Source organism: Mustela putorius, unplaced genomic scaffold, assembly GCF_011764305.1.
Source record: "Mustela putorius furo isolate JIRA1106 unplaced genomic scaffold, ASM1176430v1.1 tig00003983_pilon_pilon_pilon, whole genome shotgun sequence".
Lineage (NCBI taxonomy): Eukaryota > Metazoa > Chordata > Mammalia > Carnivora > Mustelidae > Mustela > Mustela putorius.
In genome coordinates this window covers 2907236-2929331 of record NW_025422123.1, presented here as the reverse complement: position 1 = coordinate 2929331, position 22096 = coordinate 2907236, and the positions used below count along the sequence as shown (strand labels likewise).

General features: G+C 35.1%; 1 protein-coding gene across 1 annotated transcript in view; it reads left to right on the top strand.

Annotated features, from left to right (window-relative positions):
• RFX6 (regulatory factor X6) overlaps positions 1 to 22096 on the top strand; it is a 61116-nt gene that overhangs the window by 25982 nt on the left and 13038 nt on the right. The window contains exons 7-13 of the mRNA XM_004740074.3: positions 10542 to 10649; positions 14431 to 14508; positions 14612 to 14725; positions 16267 to 16316; positions 18845 to 19004; positions 20094 to 20238; positions 21694 to 21803. Of these exons, the coding sequence (XP_004740131.1) occupies positions 10542 to 10649; positions 14431 to 14508; positions 14612 to 14725; positions 16267 to 16316; positions 18845 to 19004; positions 20094 to 20238; positions 21694 to 21803 (765 nt within the window). The remainder of the gene's footprint in view (positions 1 to 10541; positions 10650 to 14430; positions 14509 to 14611; positions 14726 to 16266; positions 16317 to 18844; positions 19005 to 20093; positions 20239 to 21693; positions 21804 to 22096) is intronic.

The window sequence follows — 22096 nt, the reverse complement described above, 5'->3', positions numbered from 1 at the left end:
CCTTCTAACTGACCAGGTTTCATAACATATGGCTAACAAATATATTGAATACCATTCTTCTCCATAAACATATGAAAAAGGCTCAGCTCAATCAGGGAAATTTTAATCAGGAAAATGCAAATTAAAACTATGATGAATAATCATTCCACTATTATTTGAATAACAGCAGTTAAAAAGTCTGAACATAAGCATTGTTACAAGTATGGAGCAAAAGAACTCCAAGGAACCATACGAGGGACAGTCACTAGTAAAGACAAAGGTGCACACAACTTATGACTGCATTCCTGGAGAAAGCTTCACACTGTGTACACGCAGGCACATTGGAGTGTGGTTGGTGATCCCAGAATGCTGGAAAATCAATGTCCATTATAATACAGTGAGAGAATAAATGTTAATATATCTATACAAGGTGATACTACAGTGCTTTGGAAGTGAATGCATTAAATCTATAAGAATCAAATTAGATTCATCTCAGAAACGTACAGTTGAGCGAGAAAACTCATTGAGTATAGGATACATACTGTATGGTACCAGTTTTAAAGCAATAGCATATATTACTTTAACGTATTTACATATGGGATTAAGTTTTAGAGGTTTAAATGGGAGCAGTGTGAACTAAATAAAGAACATTATTTCTTGTGGGGGAAGGAAGGGAACAAGATTAGGGAAGGCTACAGAGGACGCTTTTGTATTTCATATGTGTAATGTCTCAATCAGGTTGGTTAATACATGGCTATTTGTTACATTTTATCTGTACCTTTTTAAAGTTTTAAATAGTTCATGATATAAAAGTGAGCAAATGGAAAAACAAGAAAAGTAAAACAAAAAGACAAGAAGAGGATGGTAAGAGTAATTATCAGATAGTAATATGAATTTCGATTATTTTAAATTTTTACTCATAAATGTAATGGTTCAAATTTCTGAAATGTCTTAGAGAATGTTTCAGAATCGTTTAATCCTCGGGAATAACACTAAGAAAACCTAGTCTCAATACTTTGTCCTGATCGAAGAAAGCCTTTCTTTTCCTGTGAATCTCTAGCATGAGCCAAATTTTGTTTTAACTAAAGCTCCAGTAGTGAAGTTGCCATTATTTCTTAGGGAGTCAGCCTCTTGACTTCGTACCTTTCAACCAGGAAGTTTCCCTGATAGCCTGAATTTCCTTCTCCTTAACATCGACCATTCATGGCCAGTTTAACAACTTTGCACCGAGATAAATAACAAATCCTCCCTCCTTGGTATATGCTTTGCAAATATTTGCGGAGTGTTATCATGCTCTCTTTTAGTCATCACTTAGCCAAACTGTGCTGCTTAAAGCCTTTAATCTTTCCTCATAAATCAGACCCTCTTGCCTTCTAATCATATTGTTTCTTTTCTGTAGGTTTCTTCTTGTTTTCTTTGGGACATAAGATTTTTAATAGTTTACCCAAGAGTACTGAAGTCATCAGATGAGGGGAACTCTCCCCCACCCAACACACACCCCGGCCTATGACCTGGCACCAATTGTAGTGCAATTAAAATAGCAAACATATTAGTGTGATTAAAATGATCATGTTTTACTTTTTTCCCTGCTTGTCAATTGTTCCTTTCTTTTTGTTTTAGACAGCATATTATTATTTGATTTGTGCCAACTTTGCACACCATTGCTAACCCAACATATTTAATTTTTTTAAATTTTCTTGGGCACTTTTGCCTCCTGTTGATGTTCCACATGTTGCTAGCTGCTAGGACACAAAACTACTTATTTAGATGAGAGTTTTAAATAGATATTTATATAGAAGACATATAATATACTTCATTCTTTAATATGTGTTTCCTTAGCATGCAAACATTTTTTTATTGAGAATTTTTTTGTTCATCACACACACACACACACACACACACAAACACACACACATTTTAAAAATAACCATAAGATAAAAACTCAAGACCCACCCCACAGACTAACAGAAAGAAGTCCTCTGTGTGCTCCTACTCTAATCACTTTCCCTTCCCTACCTACAAAAAGTTACTGTTCTCCACAATTTGGTGCTAATCACTCCGTTATTTTTCCTCAAATTTGATCAGTTATGAATATATATCTAAACAATGTGGTTATGGTTATACAGCAATATGAATGTACTTAATACACTGAACTGTACACTTTAAAATGGTGGATAGTTCTATGTATTATTTATCATTGCTCATTTTATTACTGCGTGTATTTATTTGTCCCACATAGAATAGAATCATTTTTCAGTGACTTTCTGGTTTCATTCAGCATTAAATTTTGTGATTCATTGATGTTGATGTACATATCATTTTTTTTTAAGATTTTATTTATTTGACAGAGATCACAAGTAGGCAGAGAGGCAGGCAGAGACAGAGGGGGGGAAGCAGGCTCCCTGCTGAGCCAGAGAGCCCAATGCGGGGCTCGATCCCAGGACCCTGGCACCATGACCTGAGCTGAAGGCAGAGGCTTTAACCCACTGAGCCACCCAGATGTCCCTACATATAGTTTTAATACCTTTATTTGTACTGCTGTATAATATTCCACTATAGGAAAATATCACAATGCATTTATTTATTCCATTGTTGGTGGATTTTTTTTTTTTTGGCTGAAAAACAATATTGCTATGAACATTCTATGAACAGGTACAGAAATGGAATTCTAGGTTCTAGGATATGCTTAATGTTATTTACTGTTTACAATTAAGTTGTTTTCCAAATGGCTATATTAATTTATGTCTGTCCAACTGTGTGTGAGCATTCCTTTTGTTTCACATTCTCACTGATACTTGGCCTTGAATGATATTTTAGTTCTTTCTAGTCTGATGGGTGTAAAATGGTACCTGTGATTTTCATTTGAAAATTATTTTTAGTAACTATATAAAAAATATAAGCTTACATTTTTGGGGATTTTTATTGGCCAGTTTCCTTCTATGAAATATTTGCTCAGATCACATAATTTTTCTATTTTAAAAATTTGATTCTTAGGAGTTTTTTTATATTCTAGTTATTAATATCCTGTAGGTTATGTGTTGTAAGTAACTTCACCCTGTTGGTGGCATGGCTCAACATCCTCTAGTGTCTTTCCAGAAGATATTTTTTAATTTTATGGTTCGTGTTTTTTTTGTATCTTGTTCTTAAAAATTTGTAGATCCTAAAATATTTTCCTATATATTCTTTGAAAAGTAGAAAGTTGCTCTTAGCACTTAACTTCTTATTTCATCTGCAATTTTTTGGTTTTTTTTTTTTGTTGTTGTGGTGGTGGTGGTAAACTACACATAGAAAAATTGACTTTCTTAATCATTTTTAAGTACACAGTTCAGTGGTATTAATACATTCATATTGTTGTGCATTCATCACCACCTCTATCTCCAGAATTCTTTTAGTCTTGATAAACTGAAACTCTAAACTCATTAAACAATAACCCCTCCTTACCCTCCCCCCAGCCCCTGAAATCTGCCATTCTACATTCTGTCTCTATGATTGTAATTACTCTAAGTAGCTCATATATGTGGAATCATATATTTTGTCTTTTTGTGACTGACTTATTTAACTTAGCATCATGTCCTCAAGGTTCATTCATGATATAGCATATGTCAGAATCTCCTTCTTTTTAAAGGCTGAGTAATATTCCATTGCATTTATATACAACATTTTGCTTATTTATTCACCTGTCAGTGGACGCTTGGATTGAATAATGCTGCTATGAACATAGGTGTGCAAATGTCTCTTTGAAACCCTGCTTTTAAATACTTTGGATATATACCCAAAAGAAGAATGACTACATTATATAGTAATTTCTTATTTAATTTTCTGAGGAATCACCATACTGTTTTACACAACTATACCATTTTATACTCCTATCAACAGTACATAATCATACATGTCCTCATCAATATTTGTTGTTTTCTGTTTTGTTTTGTTTTGTTTTGTTAACACTGGTCATCCTAATGAAGGTGAAGTGGTATATCCTTGTGGCTTTGATTTAAGTTTCTCTAATGATTAATAATGTTAAATATCATTATGAAATGAGCTTGTTGATTAATACATATCTTCTTTAAAGAAATGTCAGTTCAGGTCTTTTGTCCATTTTTGAAGTGGGTTGTTTGTTTTATTGTTAAGTTTTACAAGTTCTTTATATGTCCTGCATATTAATCCCATATCAGATATATGATTGGAGAATACCTTCTTCTATTGCATTGATTATTTTTTTTATTCCATTTGCAGTGTTCTTTGATGCCCAGAAGTTTTTCATTTTTATGAAGTCCAATTTGTCTGTTTTTGTTTTTGTTGTCATATCTAAGAAATCATTGCCAAATCTAAGGTTATGAAGATTTTGTCCTGTCTTTCCTTCTTTTTAAAAATATTTTATTTATTTATTAGAGAGAGAGTACAAGCAAAGGAAGGGACAGAGGAAGAGGGAGAAACTGACTCCCTGCCAAGCAAGGAGCCCAATGTGGGACTCAATTCCAGGACCCTGAGATTACAACCTGAGCATAAGGCAGATGCTTAAGCAACTGAGTCACCCATGCACCCTGCCCTGTCTTTTCTTCTAAGAGTTGTATAGCTTAGGTCTGATATTTTAGGTATTTGATTCATTTTGAGTTAATTTTTTACATGGTATTAAGTAAAGGCCTATCTCCATTCTTTTACATGCAAATATCCAGTTTTTCTAGCACCATTTGTTGAAAAGGCTGTCCTTTCCTTATTGAATATTGTTGGCACCCTTGTCAAAAATCATTTGGCATGATACGCTCTAGTTCTGGAAGCTTTTAATCTCTCCTTCTATTTTCAATGATAGCCTAGCTGGATATATTGTGAGGGTTTATTTCTGGGTGTTCTATTTTGTTTCACTGATCTGTATGTCAGGTTTTATGTCACCTCTAGTTTCTTTTGATTATTGTAGCTTTGTAGTAAATTTTGAAATCAGAAAGTGTTAATTATCCAACTTAGTTCTTTTTTGGGGGGGATTATTTTTACAATTTGGGATCTCCTGGATTCCATGTGAATTTTAGGATCTGTTTTTCTATTTTGATAAAAAACCGTCATTGGGATTTTACATTGAATCCTTGGGTTGCTTTGGGTACTATTGACATCTTAACAATAAATTTTCCAATTTATGAACATAAGATGTCTTTCCACTTATGTTTTAATTTCTTTGAGCATTGTTTTTTAATTTCCATTAACAAGTCTTTCACCTTCTTTGTTATGTGAATTACCATGCATTTCATTCTTTTTGATGCTATTATAAATAAAATTGTTTTCTTAGTTCTTTTCAGATTTTTTCATGTTGACTGTATCCTGTTACTTTGCTAAATTCACTTATTATTTCTAATAGGGTTTTTTGGTGGAATCCTTATGATTTCCTAATATAAGGTCATTTCATCTACAAACAAATAATTTTACTTACTTCTTTCTAATATGGATGCATTTTATTTCTTTTTCTTACCTAACTGTTCTGGCTAGGACTTCCAGGCCTACGTTGAGTAGAAGTGTTGAAAATGAGCATTCCTGTGTTGTTTCTGATCTTAAAGGAAATATTTTCAGTCTTTCACCATTGAATATGATGTTGTTGTAGGTTTTTCATATGGCTTTTTTTTTTTTTTTTACCTTGAGGGACTTTATTTGTATTCCAAGTGTTTTGATAATTATTATTACAGAATTGTGTCAAACCTTGTCAAATTCATCATTTGAAATAATCCTGTGTTGTTTCCCCTTTAATCTGTGAAGTGGTATATGACACATTGATTTTTATGTGTCAAACCATCCTTGCATTCAATGAATAAATCTCACTTGGTCATAGTGTATAATCTTTTAAATATTTTGCTGAGTTCACTTAGTATTTTGTTGAGGATTAATGCATGAATATGTATGAGATTTATTGCATTGTTTGGTTTTGTTTTCTTATGGTGTCTTTGACTTTGGTATCAAGATAATTTTGGCCTCATAGAATGAGTTAGAAAGTGTTCCCTCTTCCTCAGTTCTTGGGAAAACTTCAAGAAAGACTGATGCTATTTCTTCTTACATGTTTGGTATAATTTACTAGTTAAGTCATTAGGATCAGAACCTTTCTTTGTCAGATTTTTGATGACTGATTCAATCTCCTTACTTGTTATAGACTGATCCAGATATTCTCTTTCTTTGTTGCTCCACCTTGGTAGAATTTGTGCTTCTAGGAATTAATCCATTTCATCTAGGTTATCCAACTTGTTGATGTACAGTTTTCATGTACAGTCTTACAGTTCTTGCTTAGTGGAATCAGTTTTTTATTTATTTTTATTTTTTTTTTAAGATTTTATTTATTTATTTGAAAGAGAGAGAGAGAGATAAATCACAAATAGGCAGAGAGACAAGCAGAGAGAGGGAGAAGCACTCTCCCTGCTGAGCAGAGAGCCCAATGCGGGGCTTGATCCCAGGACCCTGGGATCATGACCTGAGCTGAAGACAGAGGCTTAACCCACTGAGTCACCCAGGCGCCCCAGTTTTTTATTTTTTATTTTAGTTATTTGAGTCTTCTCTATTCTTTTTTGAAGTCACTCTACCCATGAGTTTGTCAATTTTGACCTTAAGCAACTAACCTTAAGTTTCATTGACTTTTCTTTATTGTTTGTATATTCTCTATTTCATTTATCTCTGTTCTGATCTTTATTATTTCCTTTCTTCTGCTCACTTTCAGTTTAGGTTGTTCTTTTCCTAATTCCTTAAGTTGTTCATTTAGATTATTGACTTGAGATTTTTCTTGTTTTTTTTTTTTTCAAGATTTTATTCATTTATTTGACAGACAGAGATCACAAGTAGGCAGAGGCAGGCAGGGAGGCAGGGAGAGGGGGGAAGCAGGCTCCCCGCTGAGCAGAAAGCCTGATGTGGGGTTCGATCTCAGGACCCTGAGACCATGACCTGCACCAAAGACAGAGGCTTAGCCTACTGAGCCATCCAGGCGCCCCTCTTTCTTGTTTTTCTTCTTCTTTCTTGTTTTTTAATGTAAGCATTTATAGCTAAAAATTTCCCGTCTAGCACCAGTTTTACTGCATCCTCTAGTTTTGATGTGTCATATTTCTACTTTCATTCATCTCTAAGTATTTTCTATTTTCCCTTGTGATTTCTCCTTTGATCTGTTGGTTGTTTAAGAGTATATTTAATTTTGGGTGTCTGGGTGGCTCAGTGGGTTAAAGCCTCTGCCTTTGGCTCGGGTCATGATCCCAGGGTCCTGGGATCAAGTCCCACATTGGGCTCTCTGCTCAGCAAGGAGCCTGCTTCCCTTCCTCTCTCTCTGCCTGCCTCTCTGCCTACTTGTGATCTCTCTTTCTGTCAAATAAATAAATAAAAATCTTTAAAATAAAAAAAAGAGTATATTTAATTTCCACAAATTTGTGAATTTTTCTGTTTTTCTTTTGCTGATTCATCTTTACATGAGTGTTGTATCTATTCTTGGTTTTTTGCATTTCTACATTTCTACACACATTTTAGAATCAGCTTATTAATTTTCATAGAAAACCCTGATGGGATTTGATTGGAATTGCATTGAAGAAGTAGATCAATCTGTAATATTTCCACAACACTGAACCTTCTTATTTATAATTTAATATCCTTTGATAAAGCTTCTTTTCTTCTCTTTTTGGGGAGGGAATGAGGGTGTGTTGGGGGAGGGACAGAGGAAGAGGGAGAGAAAGAATCTCAAGCAGACTCTCTGCCCAGCATGGAGCCCAATCTGGAGCTCAATCTCAAAACCTTGAGATCATGACCCAAGATGAAATCAAGAGTTAGACACTCACCTGACTGAGCCACCCAGGTGCCCCAGTTTGATCATTTTCTTAAAGACACTTTGCACTTCTTTTGTTAGACTTATTCCTAGGCATCTTCTAATATTTGTTGTTATTTTATACAGTGTTGTTTTTATTGCAGGTTCTTAATGTTTGTTCCTTGGTTTTAGAAATTCAGCTGACTTTTTTATTTATCTTGTATCCAGCAGTGTTGCTAAAAAATCTGTTGTTAATTGTGACAATTTTTGTGCAGTTTGTTTTAGTTTTTAATATAATCAACCACATCAGTTGTAAATAATGCTAGTTTTGTTTCTTCCCTTTCAATATGTACTCTTTCATTACTTTTTTTGGCCTTACTGCTCTGGTCATTAACTTTAGTACAGTGTTGAACAAAAGATGCTAGAGTAGGCAACTTTATCTTATTTGTGATTTTTAAAAGAACATTTATAGTATTTTACTGTTAAGTATGATATTTGCTATGGATTTTTGATAATTATTTTGATTTTTTTGATATTTTGATTATTGAATGATTAAGGAAAATTTCTTATTTTTCTAGCATAGGCAGAGAGAGAGAGAGAGAGAAGTGAATGGTAGCTGGATTTTTAACAAATGCTTTTTCTGTATCAATTGAGATGATTATAAATGGTATTTTCCCCTCCCCTTTCTTTTCTTCTGTCAATATGGTGAATTTAAGCCTAGCTTGGTTATAACCATTCTTATAGACTTTTGGATTTGGTTAGCTAATATTTTGTTCAGTACTCTTTCAAGTATGATAATAACCAAGACTGGCCTGTCCTTTTTCTTTCTTTTTCTGTCCTTGTCTGTCTTTGGCAAAGAAGTTTTCAAATGAACTGGAACAAGATTCTTCTTGTCCACTGTCTAAAAAAATCTAAGTTTGAAAATATCTGATTCCTGAATGCTTGATAAAACTCTCCTATTAAATATCTTCTGAACCTGTTTTTCCCCCTCTTTGGGGAAAATTTTTTGATTATTAATTATATTTGCTAATGGAAATGAGACTATTCTCTAATTCCTAACTTAGATTTTACACAACACTATGTATTGACATTTTTTTTTCAGTTTCTGTTTCTCTCTCTCTTCTAATTTCACTAAATTACTTCTTGGGACAAATAAACATGATTTTCCACCCATGAGAAAAGATATAAGAAAAAAGTGTTAACTTTCCTATAATTAGAATTTGAGTGCCTATCTTGAATTATTAAGACTGATTAAATAGAGTAGATTGGGATTAACTGTGCTAACATATCAGTTCATGATAGTTAATCATGTATAACTACATGTATAATCATGTAGTTCTTTATTAAATTTATTTTTTACTTAAAAATTTTTTAAAGAGTTATTTATTTATTTGACAGAGAGAGAGAGAGACAATGAAAGAGGTAACACAAACCAGGGAAGAGGGAGAGGGAGAAGCAGAAGCAGGCTCTCCACTGAGCAGGGAGCCCAATGTGGGGATGGATCCCAGGACCCTGGGATCATGACCTGAGCCGAAGACACATGCTTAACAACTGAGTCACCCAGGTGGTCCCCTTTATTAATTTCCTAAAAACTATTTAATCAGAATAATTCTTCTCTATCCATACTTGAAAATAGAGGGTGCAAGGATGAAAACTAAAACCTAACCTGAACGTACTGCACTTTTAATATAAAATTTTTGGAAAGTTTATATCAAATCAATCAATAAGAAATCAAAATATCTAAAATATCTGCATTAAAGAAAAGTCGTCCTAACTTCTTGATTTAGCACATAAGTCTGTAAGTCTACAAAGTTTGTGAATGATAAGACAGGGTAAGAACCCAACTTATGTAAGTATTAATTCTTCAATATGGCAAAGACAAATGAAGAAACACAAAAACTCTAGAAGAAAATATAGGAAAGCTATGAGAAAGAATGAAATTTTGTCCTTACCAGGAATACCTTGCTTCCTTTACCATAATCACAATTTCATTCTTTGCCCCAATTTTTTTTTTTTTATTACAAACCTGTTTGTTAAATCGTTATTTGAGGGGCAAGAACAATCAGTTATGACCTGGGGAGACTGATTTACTGAGGCTCTGGTTCTGTCACAAATATGCATTCTCCCTTTCTGTGTGGATTTTTTGTAACTATGTCAATCCTGCAGCATTGTATATTATTTGTTGTTTGCCACTTTTTCTAATTTTCTGAAAACTACCAGAGGTGTACTTTCCCCTCAAGGGATTTGGAAGGAGAACACTTATCTAAATATGGGTAGGGGAAGGTTGAGGTGAGAAAGTTCAGGGTACTAATTTGGGAATCAGAAGACTTAGAGTCCACTTACAATTCTACCACTAATTATTTCTGAGACTACATAAATTAACTTCTTATCGTCTTGTTTACTTAGTCCACAAATGATTTGGTAATCCATAATGGATTTGGCAGTTCTTGATCCCTTATAGTTAACATAATTGCAATAGTTCTAAAAGTGGATCTTTCAAAACTTGTGCCATTAACAAGTGTGAATTAAAATTAAATTTCTAAAAGTTGTGCAAACTGACAATACTCAAAAGTAAAGCCCAAAGTAAGAAAAATATCCTGACTATGAAATTGCTTATGGTTTAGAAGCAATAACTCTGCCGACATGTCTTGTTTATTCAACTGAATGATCTAAACAGTTTATCAAAATCTCCTTAACTGTCGTCGTGGTTTGCAGGATGAAGAAGAATGAAATTGTATGGGTTTCTATTTTATTAGAATTGTATTTTGGATCCAAATAGTTGATAATGATCTATTTCTTTCCATTTTTCCTATTATAGGGTGGCTTCACTCGCAAATATTCACTAAGTTCAAAAACTGGAACACTTCTTCCAGAATTCCCTAGTGCTCAACATCTTGTGTACCAAGGATGCATTTCTAAAGACAAGGTATCAATTAAAGATACTTCTCTATTGATTTTCTGATATGTTGGTTCCATATCTCAATTTGCTGGGAATCTCATGGCACTTGCAGGAAGCAGTCAGAAATCTGCATAATCAAACATAATTGACTGATTTATAGGAGGGACAAATGTTTACTAACATTGATTAAACACTTTCCAATTAATTATTTACCATCTCCATGATAGTATGTAATCAGAAGTTGGTAAAATAAACCTCAAAAGACTACAGAGTATTTTTTATTTAAAACTCAGTATCAAGGAAGAAAATATCACATACAATTTCTTTAATTATAAGCTTTATGTTTTAATTAGCCTCATATCATTTCAGTAAACAGTCATCAGACACTTCCCTGGGACGGAATTTATTCCAAGCATTGAGGGGTAGATACCTGGATGAATGCAAGCACTATACTAGAAGTGGGCAAAGCTTCCTTTCCATTAGAAAATTCTGTGCTCCCTTATATATTTCCATTTTTTTTGAAAGTTAAGGAAGAAACAGTTTCATGGGATTCAGTTCATAAATAATCCTCACTGTGACTTTTCAGTGCTTATAGAGTAAAGTCTAAGGATAAATCCTCCTCTATTTCTGGACTTCTAAAGTCATTTCTAAGTATCTACTGAATGACTAACAGTTCCTGCTATTAGTATTAAACCAGGGCAAATGATTTCTGCATTCTTCTTTCAACCCAAGTTAATTTGTCATTAGTACTTAAGAAAAATACCTCTTTTAAAAAACATTTATTTACTTATTTTATATAGAGAGAACGTGCACAAGCAGGGCGGGAGGGACAGAGGGAGAGGGAGAAAAAATCTTAAGCAGATTCTGCACTGAGTGGGGATCCAGGGGTGGGGCCAGTCCTGGGACTGATCTTACAATCTTGAGATCATGACCTGAGAAGAATCTAAGAGTCAGACATTTAACCGACTGTGCCACTCAGGTGCCCCTTAAGGAAAACACTATATATATATATATATATATATATATATATATATATATATATGTTAAGTCAGTTCATATTCTTGAGGTACAAAGAGCACCTCAAGAGGAGTATGAATAACTAATGTCCAACTGGATTACATTAGTAGTGGGATTTCTGTGGAAACTGGCAATATAATAACATATTGACAAAAAGATCTATTGACAGGTAAGTCGAGATGCACAGTAACTTACGGGGTTCATTCTGATGACCTACTCTTCCTGTTAAGAACAGGCAAAATATTGAAGATAATTCTCACATGCTGATTCCAAGCAAGTCTCCTGAAGTGTGTCCACTTTGTATCATTCTCTCCCATCATGTTTCTCAAGGTTATCACATCATTTTTTTAACATTATAGATGTTATGTGATATTATGACTTCAGTAAATGCTAACATATGGCAGTCTGTGGGGAAACCTGTGGAAATCAGTGACGTTCCAGGCAACATGGTTCTTTGGGGAGGGTATTGTTGGATCCCCCATGTGGAGAGAATTGCTTACATGCAAACATATCATGAAGATGTTTGCTGTGTAAATATTCCTGGTGAGACAGATGGGATGGGGAGAGGAGCAAAGAAAAAAGAGAAGTGAGGACATCTTCCTGTAGTTTCTTTCAGTTTCTCTGCTAGTCTCCAAGGAATTCCTTCCTGTCAACTTAAAAAACTGGTAAATCATTTCTCACTCAAGTATCAGGATGCTTAAATAACCCCTGGTTTCTAAGGACATTCCCAGTGGTCCTTATCATGAGCACCAGGGACTAACACTTCTCTTTGTCCCTTGAAGACAGCTGGACCCTGCTTTTTACCCTCTTAGCCAGTAGCCAAGTTCCCCAGATAACTTGTCAGTTTCTAGCAAGAGGGGTGGGCTGAAGTGAAGCACTTTATGCCCCTGCTTTCTTGAAGCAGAAAGGATGGGACTTTCCAGGGAGAAGTTGATCCCAGTGAGGTGGGGGGTTGGCTGAAGCTGAGGGGCCACTTTCTGCCTCTTTATGGTGTCACTCGAGGCAGTTGCCACCCACCCCCCAACCACATACTCACTAACTTCTCTTGAGACAAGCCTCTATCTTTCATACTGTCTTTATCCTTACTTTTAAACATGAGTCTTGGCAACCTATATAAAAATGTATTATGCCTCCATCAGAAAGGATGAATACCCAACTTTTGTAGCAACATGGACGGGACTGGAAGAGATTATGCTGAGTGAAATAAGTCAAGCAGAGAGAGTCAGTTATCATATGTTTTCACTTATTTGTGGAGCATAACAAATAGCATGGAGGACATGGGGAGATGGAGAGGAGAAGGGAGTTGGGAGAAATTGGAAGGGGAGGTGAACCATGAGAGACTATGGACTCTGAAAAACAATCTGAGGGTTTTGAAGGGGCGGGGGGTAGGAGATCGGGGTACCAGGTGGTGGGTATTAAAGAGGGCACGGATTGCATGGAGCACTGGGTGTGGTTCAAAAATAATGAATACTGTTATGCTGGAAATAAATAAAAAATAAATTTTAAAAATGTAATATTGCCTAAAGTACAGAGCTTGTCTCAGTTCCATCAATGGTGACATATTCTGCTAGAGGCGTCCTGTAGTCAGCATACAGTTAATCTTGCAGGGAGATTAACAAGTTTGCACATCACTGTGATAGAGCCTTGAGCTACACCACAGGGGTGTGTGCTCTCACTAGGCTGTAGGGATAAAGGCTGGAGAGCAGGTTAGAGTAAGACACTGCCATCACCATCACCGTCACCATGTTGGGATAAAAATAGCTCCAGCAGTCAATCTCTCAACATGTGTTATGGATTATTCCAGACACCTTGTTTGCGTTAATTTGTTTAGTCCTCATAACAGCCCTATTAGAAATTTACTGTTATCATCATCTCCGTTTTCCAGGTGACGAATTTAGAACACGCAAATGTTACGTGGCTCGCTTGACATCCTATAGCTTGTGAGTGAGAGATCAGAGCTGGTATTCAAACCTAGGCAGTCCGTGGGCACACTTCTAAGCTTAGCTTTGTTTGTTGAAGTATTATTTAGTAATAAACCATTGTGGATTTTAGAATATATTTACAACTTTTAGCTATGCTATCCAAATGTCTGTGGTAACATGGAAACAGAGACTCTTCCTAATAGACACTCACCATTCAGATCTTTCTCGGGTATATTTTCGAGTCATTTGCTCTTACTAATTTCAGATAATATTTAGTAAGATCTTCCTGTGTACCAGACACTGCTCTACGTGCACCATATCTTTTTGAATCTGGGTAATATATCATTCGTCCTACTTAAAGACAAAAAGCTTAGGGTTCGGAGACCAAGCATCCTGTGCACAGTAGGGCAGGAGAACTGAGCACTTGATTTTAGCTGACCCCACCACCCACACTGGAAACCACTAGGCAACACTGCCCAAGAACCCACTTATTACAACTGTATGAAGAGGTAATATATTTCACCATTTTATGTTTATTCCTGCAACCCAAGATAATCTTCTTACTAGGTAGAAAAACACAAGGCTGCTTTGGCTCACAGCTCCCTGAACAATCACCTTTTTTCATTGTTCACGTGACGCTATGCTGTAAGTGTTGGTTTGCTTGCCTTTCTCCCTTCACAAGGCTGTAGGCTCCTGGAAATAAGAACTGTGCCTTTGGTTTTGATTCCTCGACATTGAGCACAATGCCTGGTACATAACAGGAGTTTAAAAAATGCATGTTGAATAAATGAATGAACCAATGAATGCATAAACAAATGAAGGCGGGGTTGAAAGGACTCTTTGGTTAAGCATTGTCTTCCTTGAAATAGGTTGATACCCTCATAATGATGTATAAAACTCACTGCCAGTGCATCCTGGACAATGCAATTAATGGAAACTTTGAAGAGGTAAGGGTGACAAAGAATGCTTCGCTGATCATTATTGTCCTGTTCTTTATGAGTTCACATTAAGAAAGAATTTTAATGTATATACTTTTTGCTTTATAACTAGATCCAGCATTTCTTATTACACTTTTGGCAAGGAATGCCTGATCATCTTCTTCCCCTGCTTGAAAACCCTGTTATCATTGACATTTTCTGTGTTTGTGACTCAATTCTTTATAAGGTAAGCTCTTTGGGGTGTCTTAAACACAAACAGTGTATGTTTTAATGAGCATTGTGTCTACATTTTCCCATTTTACTTATAATAAATTTGTTATTTCTGGATGGAGAAACAATATTTTTTTCTGATGAGAAAGCAATATTTAATAAGTATCTATTTTAATGTACATTTATATGAAAACAAAATTTCTGTTTACATTTAAGAATGATTCTAACTGTCCTATAGTTGCTAATAATACATGAAAATTTAGTTAATTTTTAGTAACTGTTTAAGGTGTTCTCAGAATGAATAAATAGCATAATGGCTTTTTCACTATTGGTGTTCTGGGGGAAAAGCAGATTGAAGCACCCTTGTGGGATTAACATCCTAAAAATACTGGAAATCTCTAGCTTTAATGAATTAGCCTTGATTTCTGTTCTCAGACCAAATAAGTCTGCAGAAGGGTCACGAAGACATCATGACCCTTGATGAGCTGGTTGGCCTTCTAGCCAAACATTTATCTGGGAAGATGGAGACACTAATTTCTTGGTAGTGTGTCCCTTAGTTAGAGCAACACTAAGGTCCAAGCTGAGGGAGAAAACTGCATTTCAACCTGGGTAAAGTTGTTTGGACTGTCATTCAGTACCTCCAAGAAATATCCTTAAAGCATATTCTTTTTTATTTTCCTTTCCAAATGGTCTTTTTTTTTTTTTCATCCAACACTAAAGTCCTAAGTTTAAGGACCTTTAAATGCACTCCTCATGGGGTACCTAGGGAGGCACAGTAGAACGAGTTTCTGCAGCACCTTCATTCCATCTGTAAGGAGGGGTCAGCTTTCAGTCTATAAAACAGCACATGATTACCAAGGTCAATTCATTGTTAACTAACTTACTGGGCATATACATTACTCTCTCATACACATGGAATACATGTGCATTTTGCTGCTAGGACACACAGGCTTTTGTAGATTAGTGTCTACCCAAATTTTAAAATACGTTTTCCTCTAGACCTCTTGGTCGTCTTTGTCAAGCCGGACCACTCAGTTTATCAGTGGGCTCTGTGGATCTGCTTTGCCCATATCCTATTTGGTCCCCACTTCCTTAGTCTAATTTTTCCTGAGCTGGGATCAGTCATCTCTATCTAATTTCTTCTTTCTATGAGTTCTCATTCAAGTCCTATTCATCTTGTCCATGTTTAGGGCTTAGTCTAGCCCTTCCTTTCAATATTCTTTCTGTTCTGATAATTAACTCTCTGGACCCAGTATAGCAGTGTTACTTGCTTAACCTAGTATTGTAATGTTTCTAGATCCCCACCCTGCCTTTCTCTCTCTCTCACTCTCTCTCTCTCACACACACACACACACACACACACACACACACCCCTACCTCACACACACACACACACGCACACACACATTCATTTCAGAGATAAAAATATAACTTCCAGAAATGAGTTAATATATCATTTTCTAGAAAGCTAGGAATACAAAGTAATTGACAAATAAGTGTCTTTCTATGAAAATACTAAGTAAGGATTTATGTTAACTCTTTTTTGCTGTGATTAAGGTTCTTACAGATGTTCTCATTCCTGCAACAATGCAAGAAATGCCTGAAAGGTAGGTTCAGTCAATAGAACTGGTAATTTCTTAGTGTAGGGTTTAACCCTATCCATCATATTAAAGGAAAACATTAAGTAGAAATTCATTTGTTTATCAAGATTACTTGCCTGTTCATGTCCCTTTGTAGTAGCTAGGAGATGTGCCTCAATCCTTATATTGAAGCCTCAATGAACAAAATTGATGGAACTATCCTGAAATCCTTTTAATAGAGTGAAACCCAAGTGAAAAATAAATATTTAGGTGTCATTGACCTTGAAATAGTGAGAAAGTTTTTCAATGGAAACTGGCTAAAGGAATGTAAGTGGGGATAACTGATGGAAAATAACCACAATGATAAAAATTAAAGAACTATTTTATCTTTATTATTAACTTTGGTCTTAATTGCAAAATCATAAGGTAGCATAACAGAACTATTACCTTCTTTTAATGAAGATGTGTCTTCATGTGCCTTTTGATCCCTTTCACCCATTTTGCCCCCACCCCTGGAGACCCCCATCCTCTCTGGCACCTGATGACAGATGGTAACTAGACTATTGTGGTGACCAGTTCCCATGTATACAAATGTCAAATCATTATGTTGTACACATGAAAATAATATAATGTTGTCAATTATACTTCAATGTAAACATCTCAAATTGAAATGACACCTGAAGATTTTTCATAAAATCTTTCTGATGTGTGAATAATAAAAACTTGAAAATAAAAAGCCAAATTTTGATCTGTAAACAATGTGTAATGAAAAAGTGAAATTTGTTTTAGTATTTTGGAACACAAATACATGTCAGATGAACATAGTTGATTCTCAATAAATGCATGATGATTGATAAAACAAATTTTTTTATTTACTTTTTCTCTAGATTGTTTTATTTATTTATATAGTAGCTGGTATCATTCTAATCAATCGTTTTTTTAAATTATCGATGTGTAACCTTGAAACATCTAGTCTGAGCTCTGAATTAAGTACTCTTAACCCCTCTATGTCACAGGGGCACCTGGGCGGCTCAGCCAGTTAAGCGTCTGCCTTCTGTTCAGGTCATGATCTCAGGGTCCTGGGATCGAGTCCCACATTGGACTCCCTGCTCTGACTCTGCCCAGCTCATGTTCAGTCTCTCTCTCTCTCGAATAAATAAATAAAATCTTAAAAAAAAAAAAACACTTCTATATCACAGCAGAATGGCTGCACTTAATGGCAGACATCCGGCCATGCAACTGATCTAATAAATAATAGCTGGCGTTTATTAAACACGTCATGGGTTTGAGACTACATAAACTATTTCACTTAACTCCTCCAACCACCTGAAATGACTATTTATGTATTTATCTATTAAGTAGGCAACTGGTTCTTTGTAGAAAATGAAAAACATGCACAAATACATTTAAAAAGCTCTCATAATCTCTCCACATTCTTAATGTATTAGGTTATTATTTCGTAAACTTTTTTCTAAGAGTATCTGAAAAATAGACACATTTTGAAAAAAAGAAACCATGGTATACATATTAGTGTGGTATGATGTGAAAATCTTTCATATAAAATACAGATCAGCATTATCTTTTTAAATGGTTGCATAGATTTCTAGCACCTGAAAAATACTATACTTTATTTAACCTATTCCTTATCATTGAACAATTGGATTTTTTTAAAACACAACTTGTCAGACTATTCCCTGGAAGCTATTATGATACCATATTCACAAATGAGGAAACTGGCAGCAGAAGGAATTAATTTATTTGCCCAGAATCAATGAATTTGTAAGAAGGAGAGCCACGATTTTAATTGAGAGCTCTCGAACTCCACTTCTGTTCTTTTTCCTCTATGATGTTACTGCTTACCAGTATAAGTGCCATCCCAAATGTAAATTTAGATCTCTTTTATTGGGATGTAGTGTGTAGATGGTTACTGTTTTTTTAAATTTTTGTGTATATATACAAATATTGTGTATATGCACAACTAACATTTGCAATTTTCTAAATAGGGTCCTGTAGTAGATTTTCAATTATGTATCTCACAGTTATATTTGGACTATCAGAATAGGTTACTAGAAACTAACAGTAAATATCTGAAATGGCACTATGTTCCCTCTGTGATGTCTCTCAGGAAGCTGTTGAAATCAAGATGCATACTTATATTTCCCCAGAAATATTTTATAGAAAATGACTGAACCGTGAGCTAATGTTAATAAGGTATTATTTATTGATTACCCTCTGCATACAAGGTTAGACCAGAGAAATTTCCATGAATTATTTTATAAAAATCCTCCTAACAATCCTGTGACAAAAATACTAATCTTATTCCTATTTAATAGATGAAATCAGAGCTTGAGGAGACTGACTATTTTGACCAAGGAGATAATGGCAGACCTAGGCTTAATCTATCCGAGTTCAAAGTCATATTCTTGAAATCATAGAATAACAGTATACCTCCATTAAACTACATTTATGTAATGCATTTTGAACAATTTAGCATTTAATACATAGGCTTTTTTTCCTCTCTCTCTCTCTCTCTCTGTGTGTGTGTGTGTGTGTAGCTTATTAGCAGATATAAGGAATTTTGCTAAAAATTGGGAACAGTGGGTTGTTTCATCCTTGGAAAACTTGCCAGAAGCTCTAACTGATAAGAAGATACCTATTGTGCGAAGATTTGTATCCTCCCTGAAACGACAAACATCTTTCTTACATCTTGCTCAGGTATGCTGGTATTTGAGTCACCAAATTTAAAAAAATGAATTATCTGATAGCAGAGTAAGAAATTTTCAGAGATTGGAGATCAAGTAGGCAACAGTTAAATGCAACATGAGATGCCAGAGTGTATACTAGAACAGAAAAAGGACATTAGTGGAAAAATGGATGGAAATTTGAATTACTACCAGTGTTGTAGCGATGTTAATTTCCTGATTTGGGCAATAAACAATGCTTAGGTAAGAGGATAGTATTAGAAGAAGCTGAATAGGGAGTATATGGAAATATTTTGCACTATCTTTGCAGCTTTTTTATAAATTTAATATTATTTCAGAATAAAAAGTAAAAAAGACACAAAACTTCTGAATGCAGTATAAAATGAAAAACTGTTATTTGCTACATGAATCCAGCTAATAAAAATTAAGGTTGTGGTGACTGAACCCATGTGATATTTGATACTGTGAAATCCACAAACAACACATGTTAAGCTACCAACTGATTTGGGTCTTTTAAATAGGGAGAAGAAAGTAATCCTTAAATTACTGTTTGTATATTGTTAAAATGTATTTCCCCTCCCCCCAGATAATTGTTTGCTTTGTGAAAGTTTCTAGTCCCCTAAATTTTAAAAGACCTGGTTGTGATAGTTCCAGATAAGAAATGTAACCCTGTGAAATCCTTATTATGTGACCATGGATTAAAACATTCATTTTCTAGGGGCACCTGGGTGGCTCAGTGCATTAAAGCCTCTGCCTTCGCTCAGGTCATGATCTCAGGGTCCTGGGATGGAGCCCTGCGTTGGGCTTTCTGCTCAGCAGGGAGCCTGCTTCCTCCTCTCTCTCTGCCTGCCTCTCTGCCTACTTGTGATCTCTGTCAAACAAATAAATAAAATCTTCTAAAAAAATAATTTTCTAGTTTCAAAAATAGTTTTCAAAGCTTTAACAGAGATGATCACAAGTCTCAGCTATTGTTTTTAGTTTTAAAATAAGAAAACATTCATGATACTCTTCTTTCAAGGAACTATTTCTCCGGTAGCCAAAACTTTCCTTTAGATAAATCATCGATAATATGATTTAGTGTCTTTATACTTTCTTCACGCAGATTGCCAGACCAGCTCTCTTTGACCAGCATGTCGTGAATTCCATGGTATCTGATATTGAAAAGGTTGATTTGAATAGTATTGGATCACAGGCCCTTCTCACCATTTCTGGCAGCACAGACACTGAATCTGATATCTACACGGAACGTAAGTTTTCCCTCTGTTTAGAGCTGGGTCTCCCAGCCTTGCTTCCATTGACATATTGGGCTGGATAACTCTTTGATGGAGGTGGGAGTGGGAGTCCCCTTAGACCAAAAAAGAACTGTTTGAGAAAACTTGGTTTTTAGAAACTTTTTTAATTAGAAGAAATTGTCCTCTACTTGAAAACAATTGTAGGTACAGATTGTGGAAAACCTGGAAAATGTAGAAAATATTCAGAGGAAAATAAAAGCCACTCATAATCTCATTGCCTAAAAATAACCTGGAAATAGTGGAAATGTTTTTGAGTGTTGTGTGTTTTCTTCCAGTTTTTTTTGTTTGTTTACATTTTTTTAAGATTTCATTTATTTATTTTTCAGAGACAGAGAATAAGCACAAGCAGGGAGAGCGGCAGGCAGAGGGAGAAGCAGACTCCACACTGAGCAGGGACACTGATGCGGGACTTGATCCCAGAACTCTGGGATCATGACTTGAGCCAAAGGCAGATGCTTAGCCCACTGAGCAACCCAGGCATCCCGGTTTTCTTTCAGTTTTACATTACATGCATATACACTTCCCTGTGTTTTACACTCTTAGCCTCATATAATATATGATGCATATCAAAATGATATTTCAACATAATACTGTTTTTCAAAGCAGAAATTCCCTGCCCAGTTTTGGACAATCCGACAAAATTTACAAAGGCAATATGTGTGACTGGACAACTAGGCTCTGTCTCTCAGCTATAGCAAACCACTCCTTCCCCGCTCTCTTTCTCTGAAAAGACATGTGCAGCCTCCGATAGGCTGTTGCACAAATGATTGGCTGCTCTCTGGGGTGGTCCAACTTCAGCTTTGCTTTCTGTTTCCTAGCAAAAATTATATTATCCTTGGGGATTCAGTAAGCTTCAAACTCTTTAATAAATGATAGTCCTAAATGGCCCCTTTAACTTTTAAAAGATAAAAGATTCTTCATGTAAGCAGCTCAGTTTTGCAGTGAAAAATTTAATTTTCCCTAAAGGTAAAGGATAGGTCAGAAAGCAGGAGATCAACTAGTTTGGCTTAGCTCATTCATCAGTTTTCAATGAATCTGTTGCATTTAATGAAATCTTCGGATTCAGAATCAATAATCAGCTATAAATGACAATTTACTCTTCCTTAGTATATAACATACTTATATAATACACAAGATTTTATTCCAATTTGTACCAAGAGACCTAAAATTATTATTCAAATTTTGAAGAGTAAATAACTAAGGATGTTTTTGTTACTTACTCTCAGGATATGAAATAATTCTTTTAATTATTTATTTAATTTATTTAATTTTATTTATAACATATTTAATTTCATCTGTCTTTTCCTTTTATGCTATAGAATTCTTAATGATTTCTAGCTTCAGGTTTTCTCTTGGGTTCAAAATAGAATAATATTGTGTTGTTGTTGCTGTTTTTTTTTAATATGGTAGATGACTCTATCACAGTGTTCCAAGAACTGAAAGATCTTCTTAAGAAGAATGCCACTGTGGAGGCTTTTATTGAATGGTTGGATACTGTGGTAGAGCAGAGAGTTATTAAGGTATATTTCAATGACAGATTCACCAAATAGAATTTTTAATAGTAAATGCTAAACTGGCTATAATTTCTTGCATGATGGGGGAGGGGTGATTGTGTGTAAAAATGCTTTGAATAGCATTTGAAGACTTGTAAATAATGTGCTCAAATATCAAAATTAAAAACAGGTCAGATTTGATAGTGTCAGGCAGATTCAGTTCTATTTACCATTTCTTGACAAAGGACTACAAGGCACTATGCCTTCCTTGTCAGTCCATAAAATTAACAGTGGAGTAACATCAATAGTGAAAGACAAAA